At 36.8% G+C, this 18,520-nt stretch overlaps 1 protein-coding gene across 1 annotated transcript; it reads right to left on the reverse strand.

Moving 5' to 3' along the window:
* Positions 1-314: 314 nt before the first annotated feature.
* LOC755565 lies at positions 315-17,711 on the reverse strand. The gene is made up of 11 exons (XM_001190570.4): positions 17,061-17,711; positions 15,209-15,444; positions 14,381-14,532; positions 13,344-13,437; positions 11,630-12,619; positions 10,626-10,777; positions 10,137-10,230; positions 9,363-9,716; positions 7,104-7,254; positions 5,190-5,329; positions 315-3,895 (listed from the first exon to the last, which is right to left on the reverse strand). The coding sequence occupies exons 1-11, from the start codon at positions 17,128-17,130 to the stop codon at positions 3,581-3,583; spliced, it is 2,748 nt and encodes a 915-aa protein (XP_001190570.3). The 5' UTR covers positions 17,131-17,711; the 3' UTR covers positions 315-3,580.
* Between the last annotated feature and the right edge of the window lie 809 nt (positions 17,712-18,520).

Here is an 18,520-nt window from a genome sequence, read left to right on the forward strand (position 1 = left end):
GTGCATAATGTTAGCTTATCAGTTAAATCATTCCACATACGAGGACCATTATGTCTAAAACAGTACAACAGTGTTATTTGTCCGGGGAATAGTCCCCAACATTCATGTAGGTACATGTATATCTCCATCGATTAGATTCTATTGTGGATCAAGAGACATGTACTCCACACAAATATGCCCCACCCCATTCCCCTTCTTAAAGAGACAGGAACCAACAACAACAAAAATCATGTAACCGCAAACACTTCCATCGACACACACACATTGAGGAACAAAATGTGAAACATGATTAAAATAAAATGCAGACGCAGGAATAGTCTCAAATATCATTAACTGATCAATGCAGCAGGTTCATTTATTTCATATAGGCTATAGCTAATACTACTAAAATTTGCCACTATATATTTGCAGTTGCTCTTCTATCTCCCATCTCCTTTTCTTACAAAATTTGTACATCACAGATCCCAGAATAGTGTAAAACAATTGGAACTAACAAAACACATAACATGATCAATATAAATACAATCTAATAAACAATTTACAAGTTCATATATACTATTTGCTATGGTTTATACTGTACAACATTAATCTACATTAGCCACTCTCCACCCGGGTGAACTAAATTGGCACCTGGTAGGAAGTAATTCCTTGACTGCTTAAGCACCCTATCATGGGGGCTGAGCTATAGCCGGGGGAAAATATGATACTTTGTATTAGGGCAGTAGAGTATATTTAAATTATAGTACAGGCACTATATCAATGGGCATGATCTTATTATTTTTATTACACCCTGGACAAAAATTGTCAAATATACATTAAGTAACATCAATGGCAAGAATAAACAAAAATAACCACAGAATTCCAACATTTATCAACTTATTAACCCTTAATTATAAGTGCAAAAATGTTGGTAATGAATTTAAAACAATTGGAAATTTGGAATATTACCAAAAGCTTGCCTTTCTCTTGAAACTTAACAAATGTGATTCCATTTTAAAAAATGGACCATGGAAATTGTGAAAAAATGAAAACACTGGTGTCATGTAATCTTTTCATTGATGGCACCTTACATATTAAAATGCAATGAATTGATTCAACATTGTACTTTAAAATTTGAGATTTGTAAATAATTAGTGATCTCTTACTTCAAACCCTCATATATCATGGTCCGATTTATTTCAAACTTTCGTCATTCCATTTTTATTATATTTCTGCTTTGATACAGATGAACTTATTACAAAGGTTGGATTGCCATTTTAGTGTTGCAATCTGAATTCCACAATGGACCAGAAGCATTAACAAGATTTCTTATCATATATTTATTTTTAATTTACATTACCATCAGCGAAACCAATATTGATCCGGATAAATTTTCATCTAATTTGTGCATGCTTCCAACTTTTAAACAATCTAAAACCATGACTAGAAAATTTCTACCTACAACTAGGTATAACAATCAGGGCTGGTTTGTGAATCTCTGAGAAGTTCCATATCATTCCACCCAGTAGGAAAGGGTTCCATTGATCTGTATATAGACTCATTTTAATGCTACACTCTTACTCAAATATTTACACAAAGGTGAGGTCACGTCTTGTTTTCATTTCTTGTTTACACATTACAGAATTAGAAAAGTTACTCTACACAATCTCCTATTGTGTAGAAAATTATATATAGATTAGCATAGACATAAATACATGCTATGAATTCTGATTACTAGTCATCTATACATAATTTCCTTATGATTATTTACACATCCACACCATACAAATTCCAGAAGATTCTAAATGACTATGTTCATCCTGGAGCAATAACACCATATATATATATATATATATCTAGAAAAATTCTATGATTATGTGACATAGGAGCAAAGCCATTCTCCGTCATTCAACTCTATTCCCTCACATCCATTTGATTAATTCTCGCGATGGAATGGAATAGAGCTTATCTATTCACAAAGACTGACGACAATAGATGTTGCTTCCAATTGGTAAGTTACATGTATCTCATGGAGCTTCGGCTAGTTCCCTATGCAGATTTTCTGTGTGGTGTCTGTTGTGATTTGGTACATTTAATAAACTTTAGGTAAGTTGTATGTTTTTCTAGGTTTTTTTATTCTTACAAGGTTTGAATTCTTGGAATTGATTTCATTTGTGTCATTTCTGAAGAAACTATCTTCAATTTGGTCAAAAAACCATACAGCAAAATGAAAGACATGAGGCTAGGTTATACACTTAAAAATAATATCACTATAAAATAATTTAAAAGACAAATGCACATATATACATACATTATAAAAGTATAAAACAAACAAAATAACACATACAGATACAAAGACATGTGAAAAAATATGGTGACAGTAGAAATAAAATAAGGGAGGGAGAGGGTTGGCAATCTTTTTCAGTGGATAAGAATTTGCACAAAAGACTACCGGTATTGTTTTTCATAAAATAATAATTTATTGACCAGGCGTTTCTTGATATGGATTTTGAAACTGTTGAATGACATACCTGGTGGAACTACTTTTTCACTACTATTCCAGAATTTAGCACCTCTTTATGATTGTTGGCATTTGCAATAATTTGTTTTAGGTTTCGTTAATATGATCACCAGATCTAATATTAGTTTCACAATGAGTTTCAGTAATTCATAAATATTGTTTAGGAGAACATACAATTTATTTTTAAAACTATTTGTACAGATCAGTTCTGGAGAATAGTATTTCTTTGTATTGCCCCCAACAACACTTCCGTAATTGATTGAATATAATAGATTTATATACGCACAACACAAATGTCTACCTTAAATAGCTGTGGAACAAACACATTTTATTGAGAAGACATGTAAAAATAAGTTACGTATTATGTATCATTAAGAAATAGTCTCTTCTCTCTTTAAGTTGAAAAAGAAAATAATCTCAACAATAAATACTATAAGTGGCAAAGTCATCATGAAAATCTCTCTACTGGAGTCTCTCCAATATTTGTATAGATCTTAAATTCTAGGAATTGTAACTTTCTTGATGTTTTTCTTGTTTTTCTCAAAATAGTGATATTACATTTTTCTTCTCCTCCTACTCATATTCATATGACTAGGATAATGACTGCTGGCACCATTTGAGACAGTAGATACAGACAAAGTAATAAACAGAAGTTTTCACCTTATTATGGGTCCTGGAAACATTTGGTGGTTTCAAAAAATGTGTGTGAGTCAGGGAAAATCTACAAAAAATACTTGGTACTTTGTAGGATTCCTCAAAAAGCACTGTAAAGGGGTTTAAACTGGAGGTTTGTCGTCATGTGCGGCCACCAACTTAAGGTGCTGGCTTTAAGTTGGAAATAAACAAATATTTAAAAGTATTTAAGGAAGGTTGGGCTACAATTAAGGGAGAGAGACTGTTCCAGTCCTTAACTGTCCTTGGGAAGAATAAGTATGCATGTGCATCCGTCCTGACTTTGTTGATATAGAATTGTTGGTCATGGCCCCGTCTTGTTCGTTCTACCTTCGGTGAGATGTAATCCTTGTAGTTGATGTCCATCAAGTCATGGATCATTTTTCTCCTCAGGTCCCTCAGGGATTATTAATTTTCTTGGTTGGACAGGAGCAAATAAAAGGCTCTGACTTGAGGAGATATATTGTTTGTCACCTTGTACACCACAGAGGAAAAGAAATTGTAGAAGATCAAGACACGACTGTCAAAATGCGCCTTGAAGACACAGTAGGCCTTGAAGAGCCTGCCAAAAGCCTCAAGGGTAGAGCTTCCCGCCGGTATAGCCATATCATCTGCGATGATATAGTACTCCTCCGGTGCTGTTTTGGGCCCTAGGCACAGCAGGAATGGCTGTTTCAGTCTCGCTGGCTTCCCGGCAACATACCGAGCAACATCAAACCCAAGCTGTGATAAATAAACGAGAGTTGTTTAGATGATGTGATGCAGCGATTAAAGTTAAACAAGTCAACGCAAAGCATAGCATCCCCTCGCAGGGTACAAATGGCCTATATACGTCAGAACAAGTTACCTCTATTGGACTATACTATTATATTACTAGGCAAGGAAGTTAACTACATTTTTACATATATAATTAGGTGTTTTTGCATCTTTAATGAACCATGACCTTTCATCTTTGACCGACATACTCAGATATCAAACTTAGGCTGTACATGTATTTTGATACCATGTACCTTCATATCAAATTTCATTAAAATTTGTCAAACATTACTCAAGTTATCGAATGGAAACCAGATTTGCATATTTAAAGAGCTATAACCTTTGACATACATACTCCGAAATCGAACTTAGGTTGTGTTTTGATACCATGAACCTTCATATCAAATTTCATTAAAATCCGTCAAACAATATTAAAGTTATGGATCGGAAACCAGATTTGCATTTTTAATGAGCTATGACCTTTGACCTACATACTCAGAAATTGAACTTAGGCTGTTTTTTTATACCATGTACCTTCATATCAAATTTCATTAAAATCCGTCGAACATTACTAAAGTTATCGATCGGAAACCAGATGTGTATTTTTTTGCATATTTAACGAGCTATGACCTTTGACCTACATACTCCAAAATCAAACTTGGCCTGTATTTCGATATCATGTACCTTCATATCAAATTTCATTAGAATCCGTCAAACATTACTGAAGTTATCGATTGGAAACCAAATTTGTTACGTAAAGTAAAGTCATACCGTAAATGCTCTAAAATTGAATAAACATGTCTGACAGAAATTAAATAAAGATCATTCAGATCACCAATCGATGTAGTTTGGGTTTAGTTCTCTTTTAAACTGAAGACAAGCTTTGAGACTGCTTTCACATAGTTATGCCATATTCATTTCATGGATATTTCTCAAGAACATTAAAATGGTCATTCTACCAAAGTCCATTACATGACCAAAATAGCCTACAAAATGTATACACAATACTTCAAGATGACGGGCCCATTATGTTTCCTTGAAATAAGTTTGAACATACCAATAATTGCAATAGAAATTGTTTTCAAATAGATTGCATCTGAATTCATGACATATAAGAGACACAATTTGTATGATACTATCAGATTCATGCCCATATATGAGTTTGCTTCACACAGAAATGAAGCATCATAACCAAGAAGATTAAACTGTCAATCAGTAATCAAAACAATTGTGATTTTATTCCTCTTTCATGTACACTTACTGGATGATGTTGAAAAACACGGTTGGTTGTGTCTTGTTTACGGGTTCCAGTTTTTCCGGCAATTTTCTGTTGCTTTTTTGAGACCTTCCCTGTGGGACTTGGCAGGAGTTCCAGTAGGACATACAGGGCGCAGAGGTAGACTGTATTGTGAAAAAGAGACAACAAGATTTTTAAAAGTTACATCTTCTATTCCTTTCAAATGCTGGATAACATAGGCTGGAGAAGACAGTAGAGGCTAAGAATAATATATGTATATTCATTTATGTTACTCCGTTTCCAGGAACATTCCTGAACATTTTGGGAAGAACAAAACTATTACCTAACCCTGTAAAAGTCTCTCCTCTAGAATCTATGGAACAACAAAAAAGGAGGGGTGTCACGTGCAACCTTATCAGCTTGTTAAATTTTGTGGAAAGGCTGTATTGCCCCTAATCTGGCCGATTGACGGACCCCACCCCCTACCCGTATGTACAGCACAATATGATTGTGCCGAACACAAAGAATTATCCTATGCAAAAACAACTGCTCTCTAAACGCTTGACTGTCATCAAGGTCAATAAATGGAAATTAGCCCTTCAAAAACATAATTAAACAAAGAGGAAGCAGTAATATCAAAGTTTGAGATAATTTATGACCCTTCCCCCATTCCCTTCCCATATATAAAAGAAGTTATGAATCAGATTGTCTCTTATGGTGATACACACTATCATCAAGTTTGTAGTTCAATATCTCTAGTGGTTCTTAAAGGTACTACAGTATGTCCCATTTGCAGGCCCAAAAAATAAAAAGGTTACATTCCAACGGCATTTAAAAGATAATACTAATTTAGAACTTCCCTAAAAAAAGGGGGGGGGGGCTTGAAAATGTCTTTAAGTGGCAAAATAATGACTATTAGTTGTTGCATCGACTTAAGAGCTATAGAGCCAGTAAGTAATAGTCTGATTTTCCGACCATTGTACCGAATGGTCGTACGTTTTATGCTGCGCAAATATTCAATCAGTTTAATTTTGGCCATTAGAAGAACTAGGCTACTGATGTAGACAAATGCTCATGTACCCTTTACTGCTCATTTTATGTATGTTATTACCAAAGAAGAAAAAAAGCCAGTCACTTACTCAATAGTGTCTGACAGTGAAGTCTAGCAAGTAAACAGGTTCCTTTGCATAATTTGAATATAAGGACACTGCTTACGCTTAAATTTCACAGATAGGACATACATGACATATTCATAATTCCTGCAAAGTTCTACAGAATTTGTTGTTGGCTGCAACAGGGACACAGTATCTTTAAGATATCGCATTAACGAGAGAGCGAGACAGATTGACAGACGAAGGGAAAACCCGAAATCACAATGCTTCCATCACCACCTTTGATGTGCGGAGGCATACAAATTATTTGTGTACAGCTAGAAATATAAATTCAAACAAAATTTGCAGTGGTTCTAACACTATGAACATAGCAGACAAAGAAAGCGGACAAAATATACAGTTCCTCAGGTAGACAAAGGAGCATCCCTTCACTCCTATTATGTAAAATGTGTAGAACAGGTGAATATGCATGTGACACCTGTTCCACACATTTTTACATAATAGCAGTGAAGGGATGTTCCTTTGTCTACCTGAGGAACTGTATATTTTGTCCGCTTTCTTTGTCTGCCATGTTCATAGTGTAATGTCCTTTAGGAAGGCATTAACCTGCATCTACCACTCTCCACCCAGGTGATTTAAATGGGTATGCAGCAGAAAGAAATTCCTTGAATGCCAGAGCGCCATATCAAGGCTGCTTGGCTAATGCCAGGGTAATAATATTACAGCACTTACAAACATTAGTACGAAGCGCTATATAAATGTTACTATGGATATTATTATTATCATTATTATTATCATCATTATTATTAGAGTATACAATACATACTATCTCCATTGTCACCGAAGGATTCAAGGATACTAGATGCACGTTCCTTGGTCTTTGCCAAGGCCAGAACAGATTCTGTAAATGCCGGCAGCCATGATATCAGGGAGTTTGCAGCCTCTGCCCCATACTTCAATGAGAAGTCGTAGTCAATCTGTATACAAAGAATTTTATGAATCGTGTGGTAAAGCATAATCATCTGTTCAGAACCAGACGTGTGTTTATTCTGTGATAAATATGTGATGAATAATATAACTCAATGCCCTTCTGGCTCCAAACGGATGTTTCTTTATATACATCATGCAACCAAAGTGAGTACACTTTTAAATCGTAATGTAAATCTTACAAACTTTTATGTAGAATACATAATTACCATAACCTTTCCCCAGCTTCATGTGCCAATTGTCACATCTGCAGGTGTGCCAAATGTGTCGGCCAGGACAAACAATAGGCATAAATTATAAGAAAGATTTGCACTGGTTGCTATAAAAAAATCCAAACACGTTTCAAATCCTAATTGGTTGCAAGACTACCCTCTTTATCACCTGCTTAGTTTTACACTTGATATTTGTACATAAACTAGGACCTGTTATGTTATTGTTTTATCGATATCACTCTTATTGTCGATATATAAATTAATATGCGTTCAATATGTAATCCATTGTGACGTCATATATTTTGTTGACTTGCTGATTATCCACAAGATGGACGCTACCGGAATAAATCATATCTGAATCATTTAATATACCAGGGGGCCGTTTCTCGAAACCAACTCCATGACAGTCATATCTTTGTCGGCGACCTACGGAGATGTCATGAAGCGGATAAACCGTTCCACAAAGCCATGACAGACATGATATCGATATATCGCGATACTAGCAGCTCAAGAACATAGTCTTTGTCACGATCCATTTGATTTATCACGAATAACCCAAAACAAGTTTTGGGGCTAAAATTGTTCAAAAAGAAATATATACATATAAATTCTCCTAAAATAAATAATAAATAGTGTCATTATCAAATGTAGATCATCAAACGATTTGCATATTTCTGTAAAGATTCTTAAATTGAAGAAAAACCGGTGAGTGTTTTTTTTCGACAGACGAATCAAAAGTTAGTTGAAGGATACCGTAATGTGATAGTTTATCAATACGTACTTTTTTGTTTATTGTGACGAGGAATTTTAGGCAAAATGTCTTTTCTCAGCCATTTTTTATTCTAGAGTCTCATAAATACTCGTTATATAATTGATTTGATATTGAAAATATAATTTGGAAGAAGTAAATAGAGAGGGAAAATAATGCACATAGGCCCCAAAGGTATGACGGTATCCTAAGAAAAGACTATGGATCGACTATGGAAAACGGTGTGTAACATTCTTACCGCTCTTATTTATATGTTATAGTTTAATGATTTGTGATTTAATGTTTATATTAAGCTTTTTAAAGTATCTGTATAATTTGTATTCTCACTTTTGTACATTTGCATTTCGCATCCCAGAGAATTACGTACCAAACTCGTCTATATTTTTCTCAAAATGATAGTGAAACTAATCGTCCATTTCGCGGCCCATGGAATGGCAACAAACTGACTTGTGATGGCGCTTTACAGCAATTAAAAAGATATGACAGGTTCGGAGCAGTGACAACTCGCTTGTCGCGGAAGTTGTCGCTCATCTTGGCAAAGACGGCTTCATGAAACACTTAGCTGACAAGTTGCGTGACAGTGGCGAGATGTCGTTGATCTTGTAGTTATGACGGTTTCGAGAAACGGCCCCTAGTGTGAACTAAACTTATTAGTTGGTGTGTACCAAGCCGAGTAATCCATACAAGATGTATAACAGGACCCAGCCATACTACCTCTTCAATAAAAAGCGTGGCACAGGAATATCATTTGAGTGGTAAATAGTTAAAGCAATGGTAGAGACAACATTCTGTGATTTGTATACATTTCTAGGTACAAAACGTTTTTATGCCATGACAGTGTTTCATTTGCCATATAATTTGATGCAAATGTGCTACCACAGTGTCCTCTTTAACCCATTGACGAACAAATACTCTTATTCCAATACAGCATTATACAGAATTTTCCCAGTTCTCATAGGCAGTGGGTGAACATAGTAAACAGGGGCCAGTTTCTTGAAAACCGTCATCAACCTAAGTTCGTGGACATCTCATAGAAATGCATGTTATAACATATAAGAAGTTAGACGTATGAAGGTTTCGAGGAACAGCCCCCAGAAGTTTAGAAATCAAATCTCACCAGGATTGGCACATCCTTGTAGCAGGGATACACTGCTATGATGTCCGAGATACTCATGTCCCCATCTTGGATCCACTTGGTTCGATGTGAGTGTGTATCCTTGAAGAAGGCTTTGATGGCCATCGTATTTTCCGATTCACCTGGTTCCCAGTCATAACTCGCATCATCTTGCTCTTCTTGCTCTTCTACTACTTTAGTTATGCTGATGTTTTCACCTGGAGATCCAAGGGGCTGTATCTTCACCATTTCGTGCGGTTGAACAGATTTCTTTTTTAACCTATGACGCGAAGCTGTAGTTCGTAGGGTCTTGAGGCGGAACTCTAAAAAGCCACCACCTTTATGGTAAAGGTACTCCTGCAGGCAAAGAGCACAAGCAGAATCAGATATTACAATAGCTGAGCTGTTATTCATGTTCAAATGCCCTCAAGGATGCCATTGCCATGCTCTCAAGATAATGCTAGGCAAATATGAATCATATATATATATATTCTAGTTACTTTTGTGAATGTCATGACCAGGGTAACAATAATATTTTTATAAAGCGTGTAGACATGGTGTTTTGTATCAAGCACTTAATAAATCCAGATTCATCATTATCATTTATTACTGGCCCATGCCTCTTCTCTGTGTGCCCAATTCGCATGTCTCCACAACCCATGATTAATTTATTGATATTCATGTGTCCGTGAAGTATAGGAACATAAAATGCAGAGACCCCTTCATACTCGAGATGGATGCAACTTGCTATTGAGCCTTTTTTTTCTTTAAACTTACATGACCCTCTGCACCTGGAAGCTTGTCCTTTGTACACGGAAACTGGGAAACAATTGCTACTGCCAAGGCTTCTTTCTGCTCCACAGAGGGATACCTGTACATGAAGACAAGACAAGAATGATGGTCATCTGTGGAGCCTTTTCAATAATAAATAGTCATAAGCAAGCTACAAGTACAGACAGCCCTGGGCCCTGTATTACAAAGAGTTGATATAAATCGCAACTATGTACATAAGAGATGGGAGATTGCAAACTTGCCATTGATTGGAGAACTTGCAATTGATTTGGATTAATTGCAAATCTTTGTAAGACGGGGCCTTGGTCACAACTTCCCAACTGCAGCTGGTCCTTTGCAGATTTCAAATAAAATCCATGTATTGGACGCAATTGTCTGCATGATTTTTTCATGGAAATATACATGCATAATATTTTAGATTTCTTTTTTAGATTTCTTTTTCAGGTTTCTTGAGATTAAAAAAAAAATACTTACAACTTCTCACCCCCATTCTCAACCAGATACGCAACCATCACCTGTACCAGGAGTCTCCTGTTCTTGGCTGATGGCATATTGCCCAAATCCAGGTCCGTAAGAACTAGCCTTCCCTTAGGATGGCTTTTAAGAATTCCCCTTATGTTGTAGTGCTAAATATGATAAGAAAATACAAGCAGATGAGATTATGGCCTATCTTTAAATCCAAAATTATAAATGTAATCCAAAGGGTCAACCCGTAGGTTCCATAAAATTTATTGTAATAGTGTAAAATAAGAAAGAAGAAAAGTTTTTGGTCATGAATTGAAATTGAGAAATAGCCACACAAAGATTGAAGTTTTTTCTGTTTTTTCTCCTAGTGAATGAAGTATGATGATTTGTTTAGGCAGAACAATGGAGAGGTTGACATTTTGGTCTCCAATAATCAGTAGACAAAATATTAGGCAAGATATTACCCTGTAAGTTGGGGCTTTGATCGGATCGGAAGATCGGAGCGGCACCCTCGCACCTGTGATCGGTATCGGTACATTATAATCCAAGATGGCGGCCTGCATGTTTTGCCTCTTTTCTTGGACCAATATAATTAATTTCAAAGTCATGAAAAGGCACTAAATATCAACAAACATGGTCTACAACAACTCTTAATGACAAAATAATCCCAGCTACCGGTATGCATTTTTTAAAGGCATTTGATAGCCAAAAACTTGAAAAATTTTAGCATTAAAAAAAATAATAAAAAAAATTGCCAATTTTTTTTTTCTGATCATTTTTATTGATCAGCGATTGGAAATTGTTATCCGATCTCACCTGATCGGCTCAAGATTGGCCCATGATCCGATGATCGTTTACAGGCCTAGCAAGATATAAATATAGTTTACATATAAATTAGGGTGGCTTTTGAGATTACCGGGCTACATTGCCTCTGCTTAATGTTAGTAACCCAAAGTACAACGCGCCTTTGCCCTTCTTCCAGCCACAAAACAATACATGTATACATAACCTACCTCTGGCCTTGAATATGGGGCTACATTGTAACAACTTGCTTCCTCATCAATGCTTGCACTGGGAGCTTGCCTCAGATGAGAAGTCTGGTCAGGCAGCACGTGGATGTCATCACTTCCATGTTGATGTCGAAATTTCGAGAAATGCCGCTCCAACATTTCTGAGTCAACGTTGTTTGCGGTTGAAACCAGATGGGAAGGATGGCCCATCTCGACATGGCTGTTCACATTTGGACTTCGATTCTGAGATGTCCTGGCGTGTTTATCCATCATAAGCGGAGGTTCAATGTGTTTTCCGGTTGAACTTGGATGATAACCACTGCCCATCTTTCTATGAATACTGTCCCTTGCACTTTGATATGGGGACTCCAGGGAGGGTGTCTCCAACGTGTCTTGTGATTCAACATAATTTCGGTTTAGACTTTGAAGTGAAATTTGGCCCAACTGAACATGGATGTTTGCATTCGCACTTTTATTTTGAGATTTCCCAGGGTGTATATCCAGCATTTTTGGACATTCAACATGGTTTACACATTGACCTGTTGATTGGGAAACATTGTACAGCTTAACACGAATGTTCTCACGCACACTTTGATTTTCCAATTTCATCGAGTGTGACTTCAACATATCCTCTGGTTCAACTAGCATACAATCATCATCGTTTCCAGTTGGATGAGGATCTGGAGTTTGGTCCATCTGTGCAAAGGCGCTATCCTCTGCCCATTGATCTGAGGATTTCAGGGCGATTGTTTCTACCCTTTCATGCGGTTCACCATTGTCTTTAGGAGAACTTGAAGTGGTAGCATCATCAATCTGTCCATGAATATCATCACCAAGACTTTGATTATCAGAATCCATCAAGTCCATTCCCATCATTCCTTCTGGATGAACAGGATCCCATAGTTCAGCACTGGCCTTCCGACGTGCAGCTGTTGTTCGTAGGGTCTTCAGACGGTACTCTAAAAAGCCATGACCTTTATAGTAAAGGTACTCCTGCAGACAGAGAGCACAAACAGGTATTACAGTTTAATCTGGCAATGCGTGGAGAAATACCTGCAAAAGTGCCATGATGCAATAACCATAAACAAAATGATGTGGATAACAAGCTCTTTTAATACTTTAGTCTGCTCCCCCACCCCCATACATAAATGAATGGAAAAAGTGTAAACAAGTCATTATGTCACAGCATATGCTCAATTTTTTTTTTTTTAAAGAAACAGACTAAGGAGGTTCTTATCTTGCTTGGTACATTGCACTGACTTTCATTCACTTTATTTTTACTGTATGAATAATGAATATTATCATTATTATTGTCCTTATTATCATTATTATCAGCAATTGTATTTGTATTATTATTATCATTGTTATTAGTAGTAGTACTCTCCACCCAGGTATTAAATGGGTACCCGTGTGTTGGCTCAGTCAGTCAGCCTCACAACCGGGGGATCGTGGGTTCGAACCCCGGCCGCGTCATACCAAAATACGTTAAAAGACGGGAGTTGCTGCTACCTTGTTTGGCGTTCAACAATAAGGGATAGAGCAACGTCGATCTGGCGCTGCTCAGTGGCTGCCGGGCTCACGATCAATTGGGCAAAAAGAATATCAATTTTTCGGTTTAACTTAATAAAATTTGGAGTGGACTTTAAAAGATTATTATTATTATTATTGTAGTAGTATTCCCCTACACAAACAAGAACGTGGTACGGCTCAAACTTACATAGCCCTGTTCCCCCCGTAGGTTGTTCCTCATACGTGGAAACTGGTAAACAATTGCCAATGCCAAGGCGTGCTTTTGCTCATTGGTTGGGTACCTGTATATGAAGACAATTCAAAATAATAGATAATAATAACTGCATGTATATTTCAAAGCTACTATACAAATATACCCTTAGGCTACTGGTTATATCATTATCCCCAGCTTTTAGCTTTTAGAGTGATACTTTCAAAGCTTTTTACAAGGCATTGGTCTACATTTGTCCCTAGACCTGGGCAGAGAGAAGCATATGTAGATGAATGTCTCCCTTAAGGATGCTAGTGCTGAGACAAGGATTCAAACCCTTTACCTCGCGATCCACAGTCAGGTGACTTTGCCACTAGTCCACGCCTCTACTGATCGATAATCTTCTGTGTGGTCTTTTCGACTATTCTAAAATACAAGTAAGGAAGGAACCAGAGGAACAGTGCTGTAAAGTACCATTATGGCCACCTACAATTGCAGATAAATGAAAGTTATTTGGCCATTTGCAGTCCTACCTGTTACCAATCGATCTGATCCCCAATCTCCATGTACATAAAGTACAGCTGACAAATTGATAGAACCACTTGGTATAATCAAAACTCTGATGACACGAGTAAGATATTTGGCAAAATACTTTGAACTTGCCAGAACTGAATAGCAACAAGTTAACATGTTCAGTGAAAGCATACACGCAAACACACTTTCAGCCAAACAACTTTACATCTTCAGAAGCAAGCATTATGTACATGTACATTGTAGGTACTGTATTTGGGCACGTCCATGCTATTTTGTCCAGTATGTTACTGCATGCATCAAAGATTTTAGTATATCTGACAGTTGTATAAATTTGCAAGTCCTAATTAATGCTGTAAACTAATACTCTCTTTTTAAAATCAATCGGCGTTCATTGCACCACAATTCTTTTAAACATACGGGACACAAAAGGACCAAATACCCTGGATTTGTATACTTCTATATGTCCATTTTTTTTCTTCTCAAGAAATTCAGACACTTACAACAAATGGCCTCCGTTCGAAATGAGATATTCAACCGTCACTTGCACCAGGGCCCTCCTGTTCATAACAGATGGCATCCTTCCGGTATCCAGCTCTCTAAGAACTGCCCTTCCCTTGTAATGGCTATGAAGAATGCTCCTTATGTTGTAGTCCTAGAAATCAAAGCAAAGAAAAGCAGTACAGATAATGATTTTGTCTGAAGAAATAAATAGCCCTAATGATATAAATCTTCCTCATTAAAGACCCTTTTTTTTTTTTTTTAACTACCATTGGTGGTGGTGGTTATTTTACCTGACTGCTAAGAAAGCATAAATGCTTGTAAGTAAGCAACCAGACGGCCGACGGGTCTAGGTCCTCTCTGAGGGACCTGGTAATGAGGATTAATGCCTTACCAAAGGGCACTAGCGCATCGACTTGGTTTCGAACCCGGGTCAATGGATTACGAGACCACTGCTCTATACCGACTCAGCTATCGCGCCTCCTTCTTTTTGCAACGGTAAATTTTTACTTTTATGCAACAAGAATAAATCATGCTTATTTTTCACTTAGTTTTGATAATGTATAGGAGCTGTCAGTTATCGTCACAGAAAAATCTGTCAAACTGATTTTGGCAGCAGGTGTTGAAATCATTATGCTTCTCCTGTTTACATGTATATAACATGACAAGATATTCAGACAGAAAAGAAAAAGAAAAAAAAGTATCACCAACAAGCATACTTTCGTGAATATGGGAGTATGTGTTCACAAAAGTTTGTGTACTGTAACCCAACACGATCATGTTAAGACCCAATGGAACAACACAAGTACAAGTGAGCCGATATATTTTACCTCTGGCATTGTAAGGGGTGCCCTGTAGCTCGCAGGTATATTTGGACGGGAAGGCAAGGGAGCTTGGCCCATCTGCACACGGCTACAAGTACTACTGCTGGCACTCAGAGGTGTAGATTTTGGGGTCTGTATCGCCAATATCAACCGACGCCTTTCTCCGAACGTCTTCCCGATGCCCAATTCCCGAAGATCAGATTCTGTGATGGTGGGCAGGATCGACATATCAATGTCATTATCTGCATGAAAAATGAAATGAAATACACTTTCTCATATACATACTTCATACTTACATGTACGTACATGTACAATCTCAAATCTAGATTTATGTACACATGTACTGTATGGCAAATACTTGAAATAAAAAATGAATTTAGAAATGAGACACAATCAGGACAGTATTCAATCGGTTTCAATTACTAGTGCCGTGTGGTTATACAATGCTTCTGACCATTCATTTTTTTTATTTATGTATTTATTTATTTTTATTTTTTTAATTTTATTTTTTTTAATTTTAATTTTATTTTTTATTTTATTTTTTTATTTATTTATTTATTTTATTTTATTTTTTTTTTTTTGGGGGGGAACAATGGAAAAACACAGATTAACAGTGTCTTTAAAATTGTAAAACACCCCTCTTTTGCCAATGGGGGGGGGGGGGGGAATGTGTGAACACCTAAAACACCAACCCCCTCCCCCACCCCACCACCCCCCCCCCCCCCCCCCCCCACCCTACGTAAATATGCCCATGAAAGGATGTAACAAAGCTCCCATATATATATATATAAATGAGTTTCCAATTATCAAATCAACTTCTTTCAATCAATTTTCTTTGGAGTGTTTAACGTTATAAAAATCCTCCCTCTAGATGTGCCCGAGATAGGGGAAGTGTAGCAAAGCATACAACTAGTGTTGTATATTGAATATCCAACATGTAAAGGATGTAACAAGCTCCCTTTTATAAAAATGAGTTTCCATGAAATCAACTTCTTTTCATCAATTTCTTTGGATTATACTTTATACTTATATTTACACGGTCAAAACATATCACCTCCCTGTAGATGTGCCCACCTCCTCCTACATCTACATGTACATGTGCCTGAGATAAGGAAAGTGTAGCAAAGCATACAACGTACAAGCATATTGTGAATCCTCAATCAGCCATATCAATTATAAAGGATACCTACTGTACATGTATTGTACTGTAGGTGATACATAAGACATACAGTACTGTAGGTAAACAGTGTATCTCATGTGAGTCATGTAATTAAGCCTAGCTGGCTTAATTACTAGACCATGATTTTAACAAAATAGTCAAAGACCAATTTATGAGAGAAAAAAATACAAGTATAAATCTACATGTGAGGTATAGACCTAGTGAAAGTGAGAAATCTTGAAACCTCAAGAATATTTTTCTAAAAAGTTGTCATCAGTAAAATACAAATTAGATCTAACTGTTAGACATAGGCTATAGCAACACCGACATATCTTGTGAGCTGCTCTCAAATATACAGAAAATTTCAGAATCTTTCACTAATTGCTGTAGTTATCGATGACGGAATAGATTTGTTCCATATTGATACAGCCAGGGCCATAACAAATTATTACTTTAAGACAATTTCCAATCAAACATTCACACTAGATTCTATATAAACATATTATTATTTATTCAAATATGTTTTTATACAACCTGACCCTGTTAATTCTCTCAATCTGATTTTCTGCTTAAGGCGCTAATCATTTTCATTTCATTTCATTTATTTTTCATAATTTCATGTTACATAAACATTTCCATATATAGATAGATAGATAGATCTACATATTTACATGAATTAATAGAACAAATGTCACTCACCCATGAAACCTTTAATAATATCGACGTCGTTAAACCCCTTTTGTCGAAGAAATTCTGCAACATCTGCCATGGTTTAGACTCCTCTGCATCTCAAACAAACTGAGTAGATGCAGCAACACCCTGCATACGGCACAAAGTCACCACTCAAAGAACGAAAATGCTCTATTTAAGAGGCCGATGCTCAAATGGAAGATAAGAAGAAGAAGAAGGGCTCAACAAAACAAGTAATCACATTCACAAATGCGCCGCCGAGTACACAACAAGTCGCGTCGAAAGGCGGTACGCACGGTACTACTAGACCTGTCGGGCTACACACCGGTAGGGGATCAAGTGTAGTGACCTCACATCGATCCTAGGCCCTCAGCTCAGCTTCGTCATCGGCGCCGCACTCAGCTCCGGCTAGGCTCCTCAGCGACCGGATATCGGATTTTGTTGTGACTCGTACTCGTGAGGGTAAATTAGAAATTCTTTTTACGATAAAGCAAATGTGACCGGTGACCCTTACACACTTTGGCATAATCGAGAGCAATTATATTTAAACGTCTTTGAGAGCAACATATAATTTCACTCGAGTCAGCTCAGATCAGGCTGTGTTATATTACCACCGCGCGCGGGCGATCGACGGTATTATTGTCTAGCTCTAGACAAGTTACATGTTTGCACATAAATCACACTAAAAAGTGCACTGGAGCGAATCCTATCACTACCGTGGGCCCTGGGAAGCTAATTAAGCGAAACTGCTTGCTTCTCCGAATTCCATGAAATATCTCGCATTGTATTCTGTCTGTTTGTCTCTGTCTTTGTGCCTCTCTCTCTCTCTCTCTCTCTCTCTCTCTCTGCATGTCTCGGTCTGTCTCTCTCCCTCTCTCTCTCTCTCTTCTTTACACACTAATTTAGTAATTACCGGTATTATAAATATATACACACTGTATTTACCTAATCAAGTCTAATCTATTCATTCACTCTCGTTATTAATTTGGTTTACCGATAGTGTTATTTGCTTTCAATTTTCAATCACCAAGCTTACTCTTTATCAGGCACATTCCAGACAATTTCTTTTATTCCGTTGATTGCCATAAACCATATCCTGCAAGAATTTTCAACATTTCACTCAGTTTCTAGCTGTGTAGGCCTTTATTTCAAAGTGTACATATTTAAACTTTACAACAGGACATAACAATAAATACTGAGTATTTATTAGCGATGTTCCAATGCATACAGCTAAGTTAACAATTAAACAAACAATGGGTTCATTATTTGCCCAGAAAAGGAAATCCTCACTTATATGTATCCAGTGGTTGTATTCTTATATTAAAGGTAATACCGTTCAACAGTTAAAGGTAAAGACCAGTATTGGAAACGCCCCAATTTCAAAAAAATGAAATGGAAGCTCTTATTACCAATCAACTTGAAAGAATATGTTTTGAATATTACATGATGATAACAATTTTGATGGGGAA

Source organism: Strongylocentrotus purpuratus, unplaced genomic scaffold (genome assembly GCF_000002235.5).
Source record: "Strongylocentrotus purpuratus isolate Spur 01 unplaced genomic scaffold, Spur_5.0 spur5_scaffold_15, whole genome shotgun sequence".
Taxonomy (NCBI): domain Eukaryota; kingdom Metazoa; phylum Echinodermata; class Echinoidea; order Camarodonta; family Strongylocentrotidae; genus Strongylocentrotus; species Strongylocentrotus purpuratus.